Source organism: Rhodamnia argentea, chromosome 11 (assembly GCF_020921035.1).
Source record: "Rhodamnia argentea isolate NSW1041297 chromosome 11, ASM2092103v1, whole genome shotgun sequence".
NCBI lineage: Eukaryota > Viridiplantae > Streptophyta > Magnoliopsida > Myrtales > Myrtaceae > Rhodamnia > Rhodamnia argentea.
The window spans coordinates 16,861,182-16,882,194 of record NC_063160.1 but is presented as its reverse complement, the minus strand read 5'-3'; the positions used below and the strand labels follow the sequence as shown (position 1 = coordinate 16,882,194).

Below are 21,013 nucleotides of genomic sequence, written 5' to 3'. Positions count from 1 at the left end.
GGAATCTAGAGTAGATCAACTGTTGATTATTAAAAACTTAATTTGATTCAGTAAAATGCATCCCTTTAGATAACTGATATTGGAGTAGTCACGCAGCAATGTTAGGACATCTGCAAGCTGGCTAGAGAGTAGTAAGCTCCCCCAGGACCCTTAGCCAACAAAGAAGAGTGAGTCCCTTTCTCCACCAATTTGCCCTTCTCCAGCACTGCGACCACGTCACAGTTGTGGGTGGTGCTCAACCTATGAGCCACCACCACACTGGTCCTGCCCACCATCAAGCCCTCCAATGCGTCTTGCACCGCCCTCTCCGATTGCCCGTCGAGCGCGCTCGTCGCCTCGTCCAGCAGCAACACGCTTGGGTTCTTCAGTATGGCCCGGGCTATGGCGATGCGCTGCTTCTGGCCGCCAGAGAGTTGCACGCCCCTGTCGCCGCACCAGGTGTCGTACCCGTCCTTTAGTCCTGATATGAAGCCGTGGCCGTTGGCCGCTCTAGCGGCTTTGACGATCTCCGTCTCAGCGACAGCACGGGAAACTCCGTAGATGATGTTCTCCTTCACGGTGCTGGCGAAGAGTGTCGGCTCCTGGCTGACCAGGGCGATGTGCTGTCTCAGAGACCGTAGATGGTATGATCTTATTTCTCGGCCATCTATCTTGATCGTCCCTCGGAGTGGATCGTAGAATCTCTCGATCAGGCCAATGATGGTCGATTTCCCGGACCCGCTTTGACCTACCAAGGCGGTCGACTTCCCCGCCTGGATAACGATGGAGAAGTCCTTTAGGACCATCTCATCGGGCCTAGCTGGATAAGCAAAGTCCACATCACGAACTTCCACATGGCCCGATATCTTTTCGGGTTTGAGGCCTCGCGGGTCGTCGGGCTCGATGTTCGTTTCTCGGTCCAAGACGGCGAAGACCGACTTCATGGCATCCCAGCCCCCGGCGATGTCCGTGGTCATGCTTCCGGCATCGGTGATGACCTTCCCCGTGGTGATCAAGATCAGGAAAGTCTCGAAAACCTCTTTGAAGGTGATGTAGCCCCGCGAAACCAGCTTCCCACCGTACCAAAAGCCGAAAGCCCATGTACATTTGGTAAGGCTCTGGGATGCGCTGAGCCCGAACCCAGCGAACCACGACTGCCTCTTGTTCTCGCTCAGCGGGCCTTCTTGCGCCTTGCTCAGCATCTTAAGGATTCTCTCTTGGGAAGAAAAGGCAGCGATGATTCTGTGGTTGGACACTGCTTCAGCAGCTAACTTGCTGCACTCATTTTGTGCTTCAATGGCCTTCTGCGACATGCCCTTGAGCAGGGATTTTCTTCCATAGAGGCAGGCAATGATGAGCGGCTCGACAGCTATCAGGACAATGGCAAGCCTCCATGCAATCACCAGTCCCATTATGCAGGCTATGGTTACTGCTGAGGTGGCTTGTACGAGGAGAGACATTTGGTCCCCTACTAAGGATCTCACCTGCGAAAAATATCGAGAACCAGTCTCATCACAACGATTATGCTGTTTGATCATAAACAGAGCATGTTAAAATGGTAACAATTCTCGTTAAGCCTTCCATGAAATGGAAAACAGCTCAGACTATGCGACGGCGTACCACATTGGCGTCTTTCGCAAGTCTAGAGCAAACGGCGCCACTCAAGTTCTCATCTTGATCGAACCAACCGACCTCGAAAGTCAGAATCTTCGCTAACATCATCTCACGGACCCTCTTAGTCAAATGCTCCCCGATATGGGCGAAATTGTAGTGCTGAGACGTGTTGATCAGCAATGAGAGCACAAAGAACCCCGCAAAGCAGAGTGTGTACGTCCTTGTCTTCTCCTTAATCTCATCATGATCTGTTAGGAAGTAGACCGATATCATCGACCCCATCAAGAACGCGAACACCGGTTGAATGGCACCCGCCAAGACAGCACTAACACATGCCATGGCTACTTGTTTCCATTCCGGGCGACTGAAAGCTAATAATCTTTGAAGCAATGAAGTTTGAAATGTTTGGCCTTCTCTTGTGTTCCCCCTCTCTTTCGATTCTTGAGTTGATTCCGCAATGCCAGCTGAGCGGAAGACGAAGGCAGTAGGATTGCTTGCAAAACCGATCTTAGGAGAGGATGGTGACCTTGTGGATGTGACCTCAGCTTTGTCTTGAGTTTTCTTGCTCTCCATTTGTTGAAGATGCACGAGGGAAGAATATATGCTTTCTTTGCATTGGATCAACTCTTGATGCGAGCCGGTTTCCATCACCTGGCCATTTTGGATGACAGCGATGACGTCGGCATTTTGGATGGTAGATAGCCGATGAGCGATGATGAGGCTGGTTCGCCCGACCGCAACTTTTTCAAGGGCTTCTTGAACGACCCTCTCCGATTCCAAGTCCAAAGCGCTAGTTGCCTCATCAAGGAGGAGAATTCGCGGCGATTTGATTATAGCTCTTGCAATGGCAATTCTCTGCTTCTGTCCTCCAGACATCTGAATGCCTCTTTCACCGACCTATCAACGTATATTTGATCGGATAGGATCATAATTGAGATATCATCAGGAAGAAAGGTAGGTGTAATTAAATCCGTCCCGACGAACTTAGAAAGAATTGAAAGAAAACCCGAACCAAAAAATGCACCTGTGTATCATATCCCTGAGGCATTTGAGAGATGAAATTATGTGCATTGGAAGCTTTGGCTGCTTCAACTATCTCTTCCATGGTGGCATCTTCCTTACCAAAGAGGATGTTCTCTTTTATGGTGGTGGCGAATAAGGTTGGCTCTTGGCTCACCAAGCCCATCTGTGACCTTAGCCACTTGAGCTGCAACTTATCAACTGGAACTCCATCCAGAAGGATTTCCCCATTGGGAGGATCATAAAACCTCTGCAATAAAGAGATCACCGTAGATTTCCCCGACCCGCTGCCGCCCACGAGAGCGACCGACTTCCCCACTGGTACCGTCAAGCAAAAGTTTCTGAAGACGACGCTGTCAGGCCACGATGGGTATGCAAACTCCACGTGCTTGAATTCGATTTCCCCGGAAACTTTGTCCAAGATCTTCCCTTCCAAGTTGTCAGTATCAATCTTGGGGACTCGATTGATCAACTCCGTGATATGATCCACTGCGGAGATCGCTTCCGCAAAGTACTTCAGATTTGATAAACCAGCGCCAAATGCTCTGTGTGTTAAAGGTCTAGTAAGTTATTAAAAAGACTAGAAGTGCATCTATCTTTGGCTCCATGCACCACAAACACAATACTTACTACAATTCAAACATTAAAAAAAAAGGGAATGGGGGCTTCTCATCAATCAAGAAGTTGCTGCGGAAAAGCAGAATGTAAAGACACTCACAATCCTCCGGCGGCTAAGCCAGCTCCGACGGTGTACACCGTACCGCCCTTGGCGCTGTGGTACATGACCATCCTGCTACCATAGTAAGCCATGAAGGCCCAAATCCCAAACACAACCCCATTGCTCCCAATGGCCAGGCCTTTGGCCAAGCCCTGCTTCAACCCCAGTCCGACAGATCCTTCAAGTGCTCCAGAGAAATCACTCATGGTCTTGCTCTCACCGACGAAGGCATAAACCGTTCTGATGAAGGACACGCCTTGTTCCGCGACTGCGCCGGCCTTGTCGTACTCTTCCGCAACTCTTCTAGCTAGTCCCACCAGAGTCCTCCCACAGATTAAGCCGGGGATTACGAGGAGCACCACGAAGGGAAGTCCCACAAGGGCTAGCCTCCACTGCAGGAGGAATGCTGCTACGTAGCTCCCAATGAACGTGGATGTGTTCATCACAAAGTTTGGCACCTGAAAACAACCGCACAAAAAATTGCTACACTGATGTCATGGTTATATTCAAATGGAACTCAAATCACTTGATCACTCCTTTTCTTTTCTTAAGACATTGGCAATTGACCGGAAGGGCCTCCCGACTGCCGGGTTCATTAGTGTCGAACTTTGGTAATTTTCCGCTATATTGTGTGTGATTTCACGCAAATAACATGACGGGTCACTGTAATTTCACAATGTAATCGTCGTCAAATGAGCTTAGCTCCGTTTTAACTTCAATTTTTTTTTATGGGTGTGGGTAAAATTTGGGCTGCTCATTACCTTGTCGCTAAGAGCATCTTGAATCACGAGGGTATCGTTGGAGACGCTCGTGATGATGTCGGATGTGCTCGTGACATTCAAGTCGAAATAGCCCACGTCTTGCCTGAGCACTGCCTTCACGTACGTGGATCTCATCCTCGAGGCTTGCCTCTCTCCTGTCCTCGTCCAACAATATCCCTCTGATAAATGTAATAAAAAAAAAAAAAGACATTGGAAGATCAAAACCCTATGAAGACGAGCTGACGAGGCGTCCATCCAGAAATTGATAAATCATGTTGAGGTTGCCACAGACGAAAAGCCTACCTAGAAAAGCAGCGACGAACAGTCCGCAAGCCACGTAGACCAGGGACAATGCATTCTGCAAAATACACATGCATTGCCAAAAGGAAAATGCTCATCAGCTTTGCTGTTCTTTTTCATCCTCTGCAGCTTTGCTGTTCCGTAGCCCAAGAGCAAACACGTTACCTTGTCGACGACATGCGTGAACTGGTCTCGGTCCAGAGACGACGCGTCGCCCATGTTGTTCGTGAGCCGGCTCCACAGGAGCAGCAATAACGGTGCCGAGAAGCCGTCGCAGGCCGACCCGAGAAACCCCAGAGCCATCAACCACTTGTCCACAGCATCTGCATGCTCGAGAATGAAACTCGCAGACCCGGCGATCCTCGTCTTCTTCGTACCGATCGCGCCGCTCGCATCTCTCTCGCGCCCCATTGTTTCCCCCCCCCACCCCACCTTCCGATGACGTTTTGTAGCGACGAGGATGAGCGTGGTTTGAGAAATGCGCGAGACGGAGCGGCGGCATTGCACGTGTATTTATAGCTGGAGAGAAAAAGGCGGCATTTCTGGCGAATTCGCCGGTCGGGAAAAAATGACGCAGGTGGTCTTCTTTAACGTTAACGCTTGCGCAAGAAGTACAATTTAGTTACACTAAGCAACACTGGCACTTGGCAGTGGGTTTTGACCAGAGAAAAAACAAAAAACTTGGCAGTGGGTGTCATTGGTGACGCGTACGGAGCCAATTTTTCCGTGCACCATTAATCGCTTGAAGATTTTTACCGGTCGGTTATGATTTTCGCGCTGGAATGACTCGTGTCGTGACTTTAATTTTGATAGGTAGTTTTGAGTGCTCCGTCTCAAAAGTTTAAACAAGTAGATGAAGTCCGACGGAAAGGCATGATTAAAAAGAGGTACGTAGATTTCATAGATGAGAGATGTGAGATATTGTAATTCATTTCTCAGGTGCAAAACCGGATCTAGAACGTCAAGCGAAACTGATGAACGAGGAGTCTCCCGTTGCTCGAAAAAATCTGAAGTCCACAGACATCTGTACCCTATAGACTTGCAGTGCGAGATGTTTTAACGAACGACACACTTCGGGCATCTTCGAGGTGGATTGATTTAATTGCATCGAATCGATTGATCTATTTCATGTTTTTCCGGCGAGCCGCCGTCAGGAATCTAGATTTTGGTGTTGACAGATATGTTTGGGAATCAACATTCCCGAAAGTTGTAAATAGTTCCCTCTTGTTCTTTGACCATTTCATGTAACTTTACCTTCCTTACCCTATGCAAATAAATAAATAAGGAAAACTACCATAAAAAATTCTACACTATCTTCATTGTAATACATTTATTCTAACTTTTTTTTGTGATATCAAAAATTCCAAGCTTGTAATAGAGTGACACATTTACCTTTCATTAGGATTGTATTAAATATTTCCGTTAAAATCTGACATGGCGCTCACACGACGCCACGACAGAAATAGTTAAAAAGAAAAACTAAAATTAAGTCAGCGTTGTTCGTGTTTTACTGTTCATCTTCTTCGACCTCGCCGTCCCTGGCCAAAGCTCTTCCGGAGCTCGTTCGTCGCTGCGCACTGTCGTTTGGACCTCCAAAAGCTTCGTCATAGCTGCTGGCCATGGCGGCCGCGAGCTTCAAGATCGGATTTAGCCTCTAAACTTGCGACCGCCATGGCCGCTCGAGCTCGAAGCTTGGCCTGAGGTCGGATTTGCCAGACTTGGACAGCAACCAACGACGATGGTTTGGTTGGGGTGAAATCAGCTCGACAAGGTATCAGGGTTGCCCAATCTCACCATTTTTCTCTCTGTTTCTCTCCTATTTCCTCCGAGTGCATCGGGTTTTCTTGCCCCCTTTTTGTCTGCTCCTTTTTCTCTAGAAAATGGAGGATGCATCTGCTGGATCCTTCTTGGCCGAGAGCCTCTCTGGCTTTTATTGATGATGACGAAGAAGCAGAAGACGATGATGAAGAATATCCGCTTTCGCCAAGCTTCGAGCTCGAGTGGCCATGGCAGTCGCAAGCTTAGAGGCCAAATCCGATCTTGAAGCTTGTGGCCGCCATGGCCAGCAGCTACGACAAAACTTTCGGAGGTCCAGGAGGCAGTGGGCAGCGACGGACGAGCTCTGGAAGAGCTTTGGCCGAGGGACGGTGAGGTCGAAGAAGATTGACAGTGATGATGAACAGTAAAACGCGATCAACACTACTTTAATTTCAGTTTTTCTTTATAACTTTTTTCCTGATGTGGCGCCATGTAAGTGCCACAGCGGGCTTGAGTCAAATTTTAACGGATAATAAATGTGTCATTCTGATGTAAATTTAAGATTTTTGGTGTCATAAAAAAATTAAGATAAATGTATTACAATTGGCATAGTTTAGAATTTTGGATGATATTTCTCCAATAAATAAATAAAAATAAGGAGGGGTAAATCGGAGGCCTAGTAGTTTAGATTATATATGTAGTTTGAGCCACTTCTCATTGACCAAATCAACAGTTCGCAAGCTTATGAAAAGCCCAAATCCATTTGAGCTAAGGGAAGCTAATTATACATCATTTGCGCTAAGGCAAAGCAAATCAACAGATCAATATAATTTTTGAATTTTAGCTAAGTGTGCAATATCGCTCATGAACTTTTAATTGTTGAAGAAACATCTCATGTAATATTTTGATGATTTTCAAATTATACATGATATTTATTTTATCTTAAAATTTTTGCATCATGCGATGGGTAGAAGACTCGCATTTAAGCTGTAAATTTTCCCTTTTCTTTCAAGTAAGTTTATCTATAACTAAACACACCCACACTTACATAGCAACAAGAACTTCTCATCATTTCTAAGGGACGAATCCATTCGAGGAAAACACAGTCGCATTGTACCATAATCTTAGTAAAAGCTTTGCTTGGACATGACATATGTGGACGAGACAAGATGAGGAGGAGGGTCATCACATTTTTGTAGATGCCCGCTTGAGTGTCATAATTTTGTCGTTCACATTAGTGCCGCATTGGAGTAAAATCGATCATTTGAGTGCTATTTTCGATCGAAAGACGTACGTAGATTTTTTACTTAAATTTTTTTTAAATAAAAATAATTCCACATAAAAAAATACCGCATTGATTTTGTTGTTATTAATATTATTTTGAATTTTATTTATTTTTCTGTGTTCTTTTTTTGGTGTCGACGGGGATCGAGCTTTGTTGGCTGCTAGCGGCCCTTCGTGGCCCCACCGACCGTGGGTAAAGCAAGGTCTTTTGCGTACTCACCCGCGGTCGATAGGGTAGCGAAGGCCCTCGCCGGCCAAAAAAAAAAAAAATAGAAAATTCAAAAATTTAAAAGAAATAAAAATAATGGTCCACGTCAGCATCAACAATGTCACGTCAGATTTTTTGATATTCACGTCAAATTTTCGACGAGGCAAATTACCGATGGCATTTAAATGATCAATTTTAAATTTATATCGCTTAAAAAAAATTGGCAAAAATGAGTGTCGTGTCAAAGTACCGCCACTCTTGCTGGTCACATAAGTATGGACCTTGAAAACACCATGTCATAATTGCTACCATTCGATTTTGCAAATAAATAATAATATAACTCAAATATATATTGCAGCAAATCACGAGGAAAAAAAACAGAAAAAACAAATTTGTGTTGACCGTTCGTTGAATCTTCTTCACAAGACCAACCCAAAAAAATTTCACCTCCGTCTCGCATCAGAAACCAGGTGCTGCCTGAACGTCGCAATGAACGTTTCGACTCTCTCGTTCAACTCCTCGTCCGACAACTCCTCGTAGACTGCTCCTTGATCGTCCTCTTGTACCGCATCTCGCTCCCCAGCCCCACTCCAACCATCTTTTTCTTGGCAAACAGATTCCTCGCGTTCGCCGCGTGCACTTTCGACCGCCGCCGGGGGAGGCCCAGAGCACCGCCGCAGTTTTCTCTTCCTTTGCTTCTTGGGTGTGCGTTCCCCGTCGTCCGTCGACTCTGTGTCTTGACTCTTTCGGTGGCCCGGCGTCGAGCTGGAGCGCATGGAAGTTAAGAGAACGACCAGGAGGATGGCGTTGAGGAGCACGAAGACCCACCACACCTGCCAGCACTGCTTCCTCAAGGAGGCGAGGACGGCGCGCTTCAGGCACAGCGCGGCGAGAGCAGTTCCAGCCGTGAAGAGCAGCGTCGGGACGTGGTCGTCTTCGAGGTCGCCGCCGCATCTCGTTGATGTCACGGCGGAGCACATGTACAATCCCTTCTTCATTTCTTCCACGGATACTGCAGAATTTGAGGCAGGCATATATGGATTTCTTTGAGTTCGAATTTGGAGGTCGTGCAGAAGGCGATGTGGTGGGGCGTAGTTATACACGAGAGAGCGAAAGGTGCGTGCTCTTCGATCTTTTGATTGTGTCGAGGTGAGTGAGGGACCAGCGTGGATTAAGCCTTTGGTGGCGTGGCTGATGATGTGGTCGCTACACAAGGAGACATCCCGACATGTTGCGACTTTTCCCGGCACAGGTTTTCGAAGGAGGGCAAAAGAAAGAAGAGAGAGAGAGAGAGAGATAGAAATTCCCACCGCTGTTCGTAATTTGCCTAAGAAAAAGATTTGATTTTTAATTGAACGGTTCAAGGATTTGATTTGAATGCATTAGGATCGCGTATTCAAGCCGTAGGGCTCACCATTTCGATTGATCTCATGGTAAGTCCACTATTGTGTGGGTGAAGTCTTACTCGATGAACGTAGATGGATTTATTTGGCATTCGTACAAAAAAAAACAGCCAAACCGAAAGATTTGAATAACACTAGAATTTATGTATGTCATATAATATATCAAACCGTGCGTAATTTAGTATCTTAAAGAGACTTGTCGTGTAGGTATAGCAAAGAAAGTTACAAAAAATTTAAATTATACAACATACTTGTCACGATAAAAGTTAGTTTGATGGAACTAATTTCTCATAGCATATAGCAGACCATACGGTATAATTCCCTAAAAAAATATCTAATTTTATGTTTAGTCTCAAATATGTCTCAAACTTTTTTTGTCTCAAAAAAACTCTTAACTTTAGTTTCACTCCTAAATCTGCCCGGAACCATTTTTTTTTTTTTTTGTCTTAGAAAAAATCATAAACTTTAGGTCTAGTCCCAAATATATCTCGAACTTTTTTTGTCTAAGAAAAAATCACTAATTTTTACTCTAATATAAAATCTGCCTCATTAGCCCTCCGTCCAAAAATTGCCATTAGTAGTCCCTAATTTTTTTATCCTAGAACGGTTTCATTTTGGAAAATTTCTTTATTGGAGTGAATTTAATATTCACATGAAAATGCCACTTGCCCCATTACTTTGCTAATGTGGGGGTTTTTTTTTATCAACATGAAAATGCCATGTCAAGTTGAGATTGGACCACAGGGTAAATTTGAGAATACATTGAAAATTTGTTATTTTTTTAAGACAATATTGGGGATTGTACCTAAAGTTTGGGATTAGATTTGAGATTGGACTTAAAGTTTGGGGGTTTTTTTTAGACAAAAAAAGTTTGGGCAGATTTGAGACTGAGCCTAAAGTTAAGTTTTTTTTTAGGAAATTATGCCGAAACATTACAAACAAAAGTGTCCAAAATTTGACCAAAAAAAAAGGGGGAAGCTAGACTCCTATTATATCGATCGTCGGTTAAAGTCTATCATCTTGGTAAGGTCGTTTTATGTCATTATCATTTGTGTGTTTCGATGTGGATTACATTGATCTCTGTGTTAATATATAAAGGGTTTCCATTTATCATCCAATATCCAAGTTGCACTCAGATCCTACCGCCATGTGGGCAGTTCCATCATCCATGTATTGCCTCAGGATTACCATTTTTATTTTTTTTAACCTTTGAACATTTCGTTAGATTGATATTAGTGCAGCAATGACCTAAGTGCCGCAAATCCTAACAAAATTAGATCGATGAGGTTAGATGCTCGCGAGGAAAGTGTCGACATGCTAGGAATCGGGCATGTACCATTGTCAATCCAACGTCTCGATGAGAAGCGAACCGCTACTGCACGCCGGCCTCATCAGTCCATACTGCACCTCACCTCGTGACAATTAGTCAACCATGCGATGCTCGGGTTCTGCTTATCATCTATATGGTGTTGATGCAGGGGCGTCAGACCAGGCGGGTGTCACATTGTGTCCACCGGATGCAACGGTCTAGATATGTCCAATTCCCATGGACCTGCTCGGAAAAGACATTTGACATTGACCAGCATGCTTCTTTAGGGAAGTGGAAGTCATGAACAAAAAGCTCTCATCCTCGTGCCTTCTACCGAAAGCCAAGTTAAATGATGACTTGTCCGAGCAGAATGTTTGCCCCATTGCCGAAAAAAGCAATGTGGTCAATCCCTTGGAAGAAAACCAAAAGAAATGGCAACAGGATAAAGGGTCGACATATCATCCCATAGCTGTCATGTCTGCTCCAGAAGGAATGGCAACAGGATGATCTATATGCAACTAAGGCAATCAAAACTTGAATGTCACAAATTCCACTTGTTTGTTGACAGATCCTATGAATCCTGGATAACGAAAGAAGCCGTCGCCCGCCTCGCCTTCCCTTGATATTAACCAAACTTTGCTTCAAAAAGAAACCTCGGTTAGCCCAAAAGAAGGATGCTTTCATTTGGGTTCACTCTTGCATATTTCCACCCGCCAGAGAGAGAGAGAGAGAGAGAGAAAGAGAGAGAGAGAGAGAGAGAGAGAGAGAGAGAGAGAGAGATAACACAGCACCATCTAAGTGTGGCCTCTAAGATAAAAGCTAGAAGCTAAAACCATGGATTCTGACTTCCGACCTCACGACTATCACCACATCCAGACTCGATATAGCATTTGACCAGATTGCTTATTAATATGATGAACTGTAAACTAAACCCAGCAAATTTTTTCTCCTCCAAGTACTGCAGTTCAAGCAAAAATAAAGATAGAAACTCCTCTGTACTGTGATACAAAGATTATGCAGATCCTAAGTCCTATCTACTCTAAAGAATCAGCTCAAGGCTCATGGACTTGACTTTCCCCTCTCAGACTCACTTTGAAGCCAGCCAAGAATGCTATGACTCTTACCTGCAACACGTGAAACTAATATTTATGTCCCTAAATCTTCCTACATGATCATAACCGTAAATCCATTTGCACGCGAGCTGGATGAAAAAGCAAATTACTGTAAGAATCTGAAACGTGTCTCTGCTGAAGCGTGATGAATATCAAGAGGAAGAGGAAGAGGATTCTGTCACCCGTTCATGGCATTCCGAACACTCTTGACGTTGATAGTAAATGGCTTAACAACATATTTTGCTGTAACGAAGTAGCACTGGATCACTTCCAGGTATCAGCCAGAGTTAAGTCGACTTCCTCTTTTTTTGGGACCACTTAGGCCCATAAATTGCCAAATGCGTCCGGCCAAAGCGTCGATCAGTTATCTGCATATTCAGAATACCACCTCACAAACATAAGTTTCCACAAACTTCCATCTCTAACAGAGAGCATAGTTGTTGACTTCATAGTATGTCATGAATTTTGCAACTATGACGGCAACAAGCACAGAAATGAGAGCTTCCACTACCAACGTCATGGATTTTGGAATGGTGAAAGCAGCAAGCCAGGAGTAAGGACTTTTATTGCCAATCGTCAGCAGTCTGAAAACTTATACTATGTCACATTGAATGAGGGAGGGAAGATGGAGCAGTTTAATATGCAGCCTTTACATGCTAGATTAGTTTGTTCAATTTGAATAGCAGTTCCAGCATTCCTTAGATAACATCCATTGCCTAGCTTGTTAATTTATATTAACATCATATGTTCTTTAGTTTTCAAGATCTTGTTTAACATGGAATCATGGACATTCAATTAAGTGACATTCAAGGAACATTTGAACCATCTCGAAGTACAGCAAAATGCATACATTGTAAAGCTATTACAAGTAGCAGTTTACCAGATTAGATAAAAGCACAGTGAAAGTTAGTGAAGTACAGGGTCTGCAAAGTTCTAAAGTATCGCAAACATATGAACACACAGTTGGTTCTAAATTTCGTTACAGGGTTAAAAGGGTTTATTGGGATAGTAGAAGTGCTCTCAAGGACCACTTCAATTGTTAATAAATAAATCCTGAAGAAGCATGAGTCAAGTCAAGTACAAACAAGGATGGAATGACCTAGTGAAGTTGTTTTCTGCTGTATCGATCACACAAAGTGCCCTGTAGATATAACGTTTCTGCTTTACCAGAATGAAATACACCAAAAAGTAATCCTTCACCACAAAAAAGACGAACTTATATATGAGTTCCATAAGTAAGTGTTTCAGTAAGTGTAAAGCATGGTGAAATGGAAATAAGAGTAAGAAACTAGCATTCTTCCTAGCATACTGTTTGCTTAGAGGCAAAGTACAAAGAGTTGGTTTCCACAGGAAAGATCTTCATATGAGCAAAAATTGTCAGTGCTTGGCAAAAAAATTAATGAAACTCGTTATTCAACATAGCATTGGAATATTCCCAGTGTTAGATTGGGCACATGCAACTGAAAGAGAATGCCTAACAACAAAGATACTACACACCTTTACGAGGCATCCACAAGAATCCAGCATGTTTGTTCTTAGAGGATATTCCACCACCTTAAAAAGAAATTGAATAGATGAGATGAAATGAACCAAGATGATTGTGCAAAGAATAGAGTTTATGCGCCAACTTACGACAAAAGAATCTTCTCCCACTAATGGCGATTTAGAGATTTGGTCCATCAATACTCCATAGTCAACTTGCATATAAGGGGGTGTAACGCTTATGTAGTCAAATGAACCTTCTTTACCTGTAGACAATGCAAATCTTCATATACTGGACACAAATTGACAACAAGAGTGATTCCACCCCTTCCAGTCAATTACTCAGAAAACGCACCAGCCAAATAGTGAGAAAACTACTTCAATGAAAAATTTCACAACTTTTCTATCCTTCATGAAGTCAACTTTTTGTGGCATGATTATCAGACTGAGCTTATCTTCAAGCTTATTACTTGCCTTTCATGACGGTCTGAAAGAATTGTTAATACATGGTGCAGCTGCAGTAAAATTCACCTCAATTATGGAGGAGATACAAACAAAGATCCACCCGAATAGACACAACCAAAAGCCAAAGCACAAAGCCACAAACCACAGCCACCTCTAACAGACATTAGTTGCTATGACCTACAGGCTATAAACATCCTTATTCTTGTTCTCGCTGAACGATCTATACAAGGAACACCTATATGCATGCCACAATTAATAAAGAAAGCAATGCGTGAGAGAGAGAGAGTGAGTACCTACGAATTGCTCTGCTCGGTCTAAAAAATCTTCCACACGGACCATGTGAATAACTGCAGCATCAAGAAACCCAGTCCATTCTAAATTTGGTCGTAAGACATCTGACACAACCCACGGATCCATCTCAACAAAGTGAACCTGAAATCTCACCAGATGAGATAACTAAGATACTCAATAAAGTCTCTTGGTCATAAGTACATTTCTGCATATTCACAATCTGAATCAAACTCGATCTTCAACAAACTCAATCCCTACCATAATTTTACAAGTTTTATTACTATCAAAGCAACTATAGTACAATCTTCGTACCTGAGAACAACCTCGGCTGATGGCCTCAATTCCAACTGATCCTGTACCACTGTACAAATCTAACCAACGACCAGGCCTTAAAGATGCAGGACTGCCACCGGCCGCCTAACAAAGTTCCAGGAGTTGGGATAAGCGTTCATCACTAAACAACCAAACTAGAGATAAAGAAGGAGGAGAAAGAAGGGTTTGGTGGTGGGGGGAAGCGCGGGTGTGGTCACCTGCAATATAGAAAAAGCTGCAGCCTTGACAACTTCCATCATAGGGCGCACATCCATGCCCTTTGGTGAGAGCAACTTCTTTCTTCGAGCCGTCCCTCCAAGTACCTGTTGTTTAACGATCATACTTTTGCCTTCTATATTGTAAGACTAGATTTGATGCAGAGCAACCAGGCCTAAAATCTAATCTAAGTGGCCATATCATCTCCAAAAGGATTCAATCAGTCCAATTTCATCCAAGCCACCAAAAGGAGTATAATTCATGATAATTTGAAGGGAATGCTATGGCAAGCTTCTGAGAAAGAACCCAAAAATTCTTCAACCTCATTCATCAGATTATTCCGATGACACGGCCTTTCAAAGAATAGCTCAATTATGTCAATTTGCTCCCTTCCCGCCAATAAATTAAGAAACACTCAACCTAGCTAAAGAAAAATGGAAGAAAGTAAACCTGTAGCAGCTTATGAGTGGTCCGTGGGGGTGCGGAATCCTCCTGCTGAGTTCTTTTGCCCTGTCCTGTGTCTTGCATATCTTTTCTCCTTCTTGCCTGAGCAACATACAGAAAAACAAGGCAAAACCAAATCGATTCGAAGTCAGGTCTTGTTACCGTCTCTCTCCAATGCAGGAATCACGCTGAGGTCTTCAGACATTTGCGAAAACAGAATAAACAGCACATAACCACATATCACCACTCGGCACTGAATGTTCATTTGACATTTCCGCATAGACAGACCTTGTTAGGAGAAGGATCGGACAAGAACTCATCAGGGTCGAGACCATAACGTTCGAGCAACTCTCTCTTGTCCTCACCCGCCAACCCACTTCCCGATTCTGATAGATAACGTCAGGAAAGAGAAGGGACGAAGCCCAAAGATTGTCATGAGATTCTCGTTATTAAAACACTCTAGAGACAACAACATACCCGCGAGATTACAGTATAAGAGCGTACTGCGAGCGAGAACGAGGAAGCTAGTTTGTGTAATTGTGGGCCTGGAAGTGAGGCCGAACCGGAGGAGCCTAGGCGATGAAGAGCACAGGTTGAAGTTGTTGGTGTTAGCGTGAAGCGGGGAGTAGGCTGAAGACGATGGGACCGCCATTTTCTTCGCTTCGAGCGAAGAAGGAGAAGACCCCTCAATACTTGGCACTCAGAACCGCATCGACCATTGAATCTGTCCAATTGATATCCTTGAAGATGATGGGTCGATGAGCGACTCGACTCGACTCGACTCGACCCGACCAGAAGCTGCTCAGTGATATGAGCTCGCATGAAACCTTGTCTCTCTCGCATACGGATAATCCCTTTTATATGTTCAAGGGGGAAAAGAAAAGAAATCGGACATAATTCTTATTCATTTCAATTTTCACGTGCCCGATTAATTCAACTTGTAAAGGGTTCCCAATTGAATTTCTTTCTCGCGATCTCTCTGAAGGAACAATCTGATTGTTACGATATATATAAAGTGAGTCGAAATCTCACTCATTTTCTAACCAAATATTTATACTTTCGTTTAAAATAAACAAGAGAGTGCGTATAATTTTCGTATCATATTAATATTATTTTGTGTTGATGGAAGACTTCTTCTCGCAATTTAATTGTATAGAAAAATAAAGCTTATAAAATGTCGCGTTGAGATTGCATTTGTTACTTATAATGGAAAAGAGAGCTTGAATTTGGAAAACTTGCACAAAAAGAACAATTTAACAATGGGAAAAGGCTTGGACCAAAAAAAAAAAAAACAATGGGAAAAGGCTATCAAAAACCCTAAATTAGACTCAATATGAAATATTTACCCTAAACTTTTCTATGTGGCACCAAAAAATTTAAACTTGTTATTGTGTAAAATATTTTTTTTACCCTTTATTAAGGTTGCGTTGATGAATACCTTTAAAAGTATGCATATATGGACGTCTGGCAAACAATGTTGGCATGCCCACGTGGCTTAAATGAAGACGTTATTTTGGCTAAAGGATCATTTGATGGAACCTTGACAAGATAAACGTATCACATAAATACAAGTTTGAGGCTTTTTATGTTACAATAAAAAGTTTAGGGTACATATTTTACATGAAGCTTAATTTGGTGTATTGGATGTTACAAAAAAAAAAAAAATCAGAGTAAATATGTCACAATAGGTATAATTTATAATTTTTTTCCCATCAACAATTGAAATGTTCAATCTTTAAGACGTTCATTCAATGGATTTTCAATAAATAAATTTTTTTAAAATAAAAAAGGAAGTAGAAGAAAAAAAAATTAAAACGGGGTTATAAGTAACCGTAGGTGATGCAAGATGTGACGAGTTTTAAAATGGATTTTGCTAGCATAACGATTTTTGGATGATCATGACAATAATAATAACAAATTTTTGACGGAGTAAACCCCACATAATTTGTAATTATTTATTATTAATTTGTGTGGGTTGCGATATACTGTCAATCTCATAGTAAATGAAAAACTGTCACACAAGCATATTCTTTTCAAAGATTAAGGATTGAGTTGTTACCTAGGAGAGTAGAGATTTAGATTATTACTTTACAATTTGGTACTTTTTTTTAGTTGTTTAAATTGATTAGATTCTAGATAATGTCAGACGAGTGTTTTTTACCCCCCTCACTTTTTGAATAGCTTCCGATTAAGTTTGACCGAGGCCCCCTTTGTGACTTTTGGGTAATTTATAATCATATTAGTCTATTCTTCAAATTTTAAAACAGCTTATCTCGTTGAGTTAGAATGATTGTGTAATAATCACCAGGAATCAGTAGGGACCAATTTGGATCTTCTCAAGCAAACAAGCAATTTCATGTCAAAGCACCACAATGGACTGAGGGAGAACCGGCGAAGTATATGTAACTCCACTGTGACTCTTATGCATATATATACTGTATAGACTACTCAACTTCAATGGCTGCGTGTATGTACATTTCGGCGAAACTTCTACACTCCTCTCTCCGCGGTAGCCCCGGCGAGAACGAAACTCTAGGATGAGCAGGCCCCGCAGCTCTTCCTACAGTACCCGTACGCGGCGTCGTTGGAGCCCACCATGTAGAGAGTGTTCTTTTCACACTCCCCGACCTTCGCCCACAACGCACAGTTCTCGTTTTCATCCTTGCATTCCCCCGCAGCGACCGACCTCATTGGCCTGTCAAAGGACCTGACGTGGATCCACTTGGTCGCAGACCACTTCTCTCCCTCAATGACGGGGCAGCTCCCGTGCAAGCTAGTATTGTCTGTGGTTGCATCGGGATGGAGACTGAAGAACAGCAGAGCGTCGCCCTTCCTCGGCTTCACTGCAGATACACAAGTAATCGCAGTTACGCAAGTTAATAATGAAATGAGGACAGGATCAGAACAGAAGAGTGATTTGGTTTGAATGGACAACAAAAGTAACAAGAATTATAACTAACTAGCGTCGCCCTACATAACTACACTGTGTCCATTGTCTCAAATGACTCCAGTAATCGTTAACCACATCGTCTTTGCATGTTTTGAAGTCTACTGGAGCGGACTCGCACTAGCATCCGTGTAAGCACGAGCATTATTACAGCCCGAGTCATGCTGTTAACATTGAATTAGTCGCATGTAGCGCTAAAGTGATTGCCTGTAAACTAGACAACAAAACCAGAAAGTAGAAAAAACACCAAAGTGCAAGACTAGCGAATCTGATCCACGCACCGGCATAACCATTTTTTGCACAATCAGACCAACCATCTTCCTTTGATTGAGATTTTCTGGCCTGTGAATTGGAAAGGAAGAGAAAGACTAAGGTTCAGCAACACCATATTAGAAAATAGAAAACCAAAGCAATGAGAAGAATTGCTTAACCTCTGAATGGGGGAACACTGTTTCCCCGCCTCTCGCGACATTAGACAAGTACATCAAGACAGTAGCCACTCGGTGGCCACCAAGCTCTTGATTAGCCTTGTCGTGAAAATAATCATAATGAGACTCATACTTCTCTCCGAGCTCATATCTGAGGACTTGAATTGACTCTCCATTTTCTGGTTATATAGATCAAATTAGCACTCAGAAAGACGATAACGTCATGGAACATGCAGAAGTAGCTCATCCGTGAAATACAACAGGACCTCACCTTCAGGAAGAAAGGTCCATGCAGCAATCCGAGCCTCGATATTAGCAACAACTTCATCCTTCAATCAAGTGTAGAGTCAAGACAACACATAAGTCCGAAACTATTATTTCGAGTATGATCAAGCTGGAAATCTCGCCCAAAACAAGGGCTTCTATACAAATTCAATATACACAATTGTGGTTCTGGACTGGAACCCTAAGAAGCAGGCTTCTCAAGTACATTCCTACTCAGAGTATCCTTCAAAAGCCACGTTCCCAACAATTAATACATAGACATGCAGAACCTTTTGAGCTGACTGTCGAAATCAAAGTCAATTAGCAACTCAAACGTTCAACATGCCACTAGATGCGAGTAACTAGCAGTATTTGATAATGTATTGATCCTAGATCTCTCAAGGGACGCTGTGAATGGCGCAGATAGATTGCGGTATCTATTGGTGACGATGGAAAGAAAGAAAACATCATGGAAATTCAAAAGAAGAATCCACTCACCTGAGCTTTCTGCAGAAACATTCCGGAGCTCGTCCGCACTTCACTCGTTATACTCTTTCCCGATTCGTTATCCGCCACCATGGACTTCTCCAACTTGTCCCTCGCCTAATCCACCAAAAACCAATCATGTCAATCCGAAATTCTACCGAACCTCCATGAAGCCCACAAAGACGAAATTAGAAGGAACAAAACACTAACCAGTTTGATGAGATGATCACACTCATCTTCCGATAGAAACCCCTTATAGATAAAAGCCCTGTGACGACAAATTATGGGGACATCTTAACCAATGACCTTCCAACTCAGGAATTCACAGCACATACACTAGAGAAGACGTTAGCTGATTCAGACTATTCCTGATTGAACAATCCAGTGCATTGGCAATTGGAAGGACAATATCAGCAAAGCAGAAACACAGAGACAGAGACAGAGACAAGAAAAGCTTGAGCACCTGGGGTTCCAAGACAGTTGAGTGACTCGGGTCGGATCAAAAGCAACAGAGGATCCAACAGCCTTAGCTCCAAGACCCGATCCATGCCTGCCAAAATTTCCAGTAACAGATCACCATCATGTCTTAGTTCAACAATGACACACATCTGAAGCAGTGAGCACGAGTTTTAGTAAAGAGAGAATTTTGTTACGTCTTCTCCCCAAGCAGCCATCTTGGGATGGGAACAGCAGAACCACGCACAGGCAAGAAGAGCAGAAAACAGAGAGAGAGGAGGAGAAAATCCTGGACACCCATTACAATGAAAAGCCTGCTTTCGCCAGGAGAAACTCGTTCTGGGATTTTTTGTTATTGCCGAGCCAAAAAAAAGTCAAAATGCGACCTTTGAAGAGCAAAGAAGAATTAAAAAAACAGTGGGTCTCGGGTACACAGAATCAATTCAACGCGAATTTGGAGGAGACTGGTCAGGGAGTATCCAGCAATGGGTTTGGACTCGGGTCATCTTCTTTTTCCTTTTATTTTCCACGAAAGACAGAGTTTAATGGGCGCCCACGGGATTCCTGGGGTTTCGCCGGAGTTTTTCCTGGGAAGACGATGTCGAAATGTCAAAGCTTTTGTGGTCACTCCGTGTTCCTCTTCTCTGGAAGCTTCGGTTCGGCTCGGTGACGAGTCGGCGTTTGCGTCCCGGCAATGGCAGGGACAGGGACTCAAGCTCGAGTATTGAGAAACATTCCGTCACCGTCACCGTCACGGTCACGACCGTTTTTGTCAGTTCCAACGATCAACTCCGATGCCCCACGTACCTTTTTCTTTGTCGGAAAATCTGAAGTGGCCAGACCTTTCTCTTTTTTTTCTTCTTCTTTTCCTTGCAACAAAAGCAGAGCAAGAAAAATGCGCAAAGTCATTCAATGGGGTGTTCGGTAGACACTAAGAAAAGGTGCGATTTGGGGTTTAAATGCTAGATTCTGCAAAAGAAGGGTAAGACAATCCATGTGAAGTCTTTAAATTAGGTGGCAAAAGTAAGTTATTTATTGTTGAAGAAGTCTGTCTTGGGGAAGATTTTTGCTTATATAATGACTGTCCCATTGATATTGTGAAATTAAAGAAAATGTGATGTTTTTGGAAAATATTTTTTTGAAAGTCATTTTCCAGAAAATCTCGTATTTTTCGGTGTTTGGCTAAGACTTAAAAATGAACTGGGAATTGATTTTCCTAAAGAAAATAATTAAATAATTAGATTTTTTTTAAAATTTAAATTATTTTATTTTTAAATTAATTCTTTAAAAAAAATTTCTCTCTCTCTTTTTCCCTTCTTCCTTCTTTAATTTCTTCTCGGCTAGTCACCGACCACGGCGGCTGCGGCGACCAACCACAAGCTAGGCTCGGCCTCGCTTTGGCCTCGTCGGCCTCGAGCGAGACCAAGCCTTGCCGGCCTTGAGCGAGATCGAGCCTCGCTCGTTCGATGCTAAGCTTGGTCGAGCTAGATCCAACGAGGCGACGTCGAGGCTTGCCTCGCCGATCATGGGTGACATCGAGGCGAGCCTCATCGAGCCTTGAGCTTGTCGGCCCACGTGTCATGGGCGATCGCTTAGGAGTTGCCTTCACCGAGGTCCACGATTGGCGGAGGAAGGAGGAGCGGGCGGAGAGGAGGAGGAAGAAAAAGAAAAGAAAGAGAAAAGAATAAAATAAAATAAAATAAAATAAAGAAGAAATTAAAAATATTTAAAAAATTTATAATTTTTCACTTTTTAA

At 43.0% G+C, this 21,013-nt stretch overlaps 4 protein-coding genes across 5 annotated transcripts; all 4 read right to left on the bottom strand.

Annotated features, from left to right (window-relative positions):
- Window positions 1–101: 101 nt before the first annotated feature.
- LOC115757463 (ABC transporter B family member 15-like) lies at window positions 102–4,818 on the bottom strand. The gene is made up of 7 exons (XM_030697692.2): window positions 4,558–4,818; window positions 4,396–4,450; window positions 4,093–4,271; window positions 3,332–3,789; window positions 2,618–3,158; window positions 1,600–2,490; window positions 102–1,463 (listed from the first exon to the last, which is right to left on the bottom strand). The coding sequence occupies exons 1-7, from the start codon at window positions 4,801–4,803 to the stop codon at window positions 102–104; spliced, it is 3,732 nt and encodes a 1,243-aa protein (XP_030553552.2). The 5' UTR covers window positions 4,804–4,818.
- A 3,116-nt stretch (window positions 4,819–7,934) lies between these two features.
- LOC115757466 lies at window positions 7,935–8,755 on the bottom strand. The gene has a single exon (XM_030697698.2). The coding sequence runs from the start codon at window positions 8,674–8,676 to the stop codon at window positions 8,086–8,088; it is 591 nt and encodes a 196-aa protein (XP_030553558.1). The 5' UTR covers window positions 8,677–8,755; the 3' UTR covers window positions 7,935–8,085.
- Window positions 8,756–11,277: 2,522 nt separating this feature from the next.
- LOC115757465 (putative rRNA methyltransferase YlbH) lies at window positions 11,278–15,472 on the bottom strand. Of its 2 annotated transcripts, none has more exons than XM_030697697.2 (10): window positions 15,181–15,472; window positions 14,965–15,062; window positions 14,683–14,778; window positions 14,235–14,339; window positions 14,017–14,121; window positions 13,707–13,845; window positions 13,099–13,214; window positions 12,964–13,020; window positions 11,577–11,834; window positions 11,278–11,493 (listed from the first exon to the last, which is right to left on the bottom strand). In XM_030697697.2, the coding sequence occupies exons 1-9, from the start codon at window positions 15,326–15,328 to the stop codon at window positions 11,754–11,756; spliced, it is 945 nt and encodes a 314-aa protein (XP_030553557.1). In that variant the 5' UTR covers window positions 15,329–15,472; the 3' UTR covers window positions 11,278–11,493; window positions 11,577–11,753. The 2 variants fall into 2 exon arrangements, with proteins under 2 accessions (XP_030553557.1, XP_030553556.1); XM_030697696.2 differs by having other exon boundaries at window positions 11,278–11,478.
- A 1,482-nt stretch (window positions 15,473–16,954) lies between these two features.
- LOC115757464 (probable prolyl 4-hydroxylase 7) lies at window positions 16,955–20,109 on the bottom strand. The gene is made up of 8 exons (XM_030697693.2): window positions 19,455–20,109; window positions 19,265–19,351; window positions 19,012–19,069; window positions 18,814–18,918; window positions 18,323–18,380; window positions 18,055–18,230; window positions 17,905–17,965; window positions 16,955–17,519 (listed from the first exon to the last, which is right to left on the bottom strand). Exons 1-8 carry the CDS (start codon window positions 19,556–19,558, stop codon window positions 17,209–17,211), a joined length of 960 nt encoding a protein of 319 aa, XP_030553553.1. The 5' UTR covers window positions 19,559–20,109; the 3' UTR covers window positions 16,955–17,208.
- Between the last annotated feature and the right edge of the window lie 904 nt (window positions 20,110–21,013).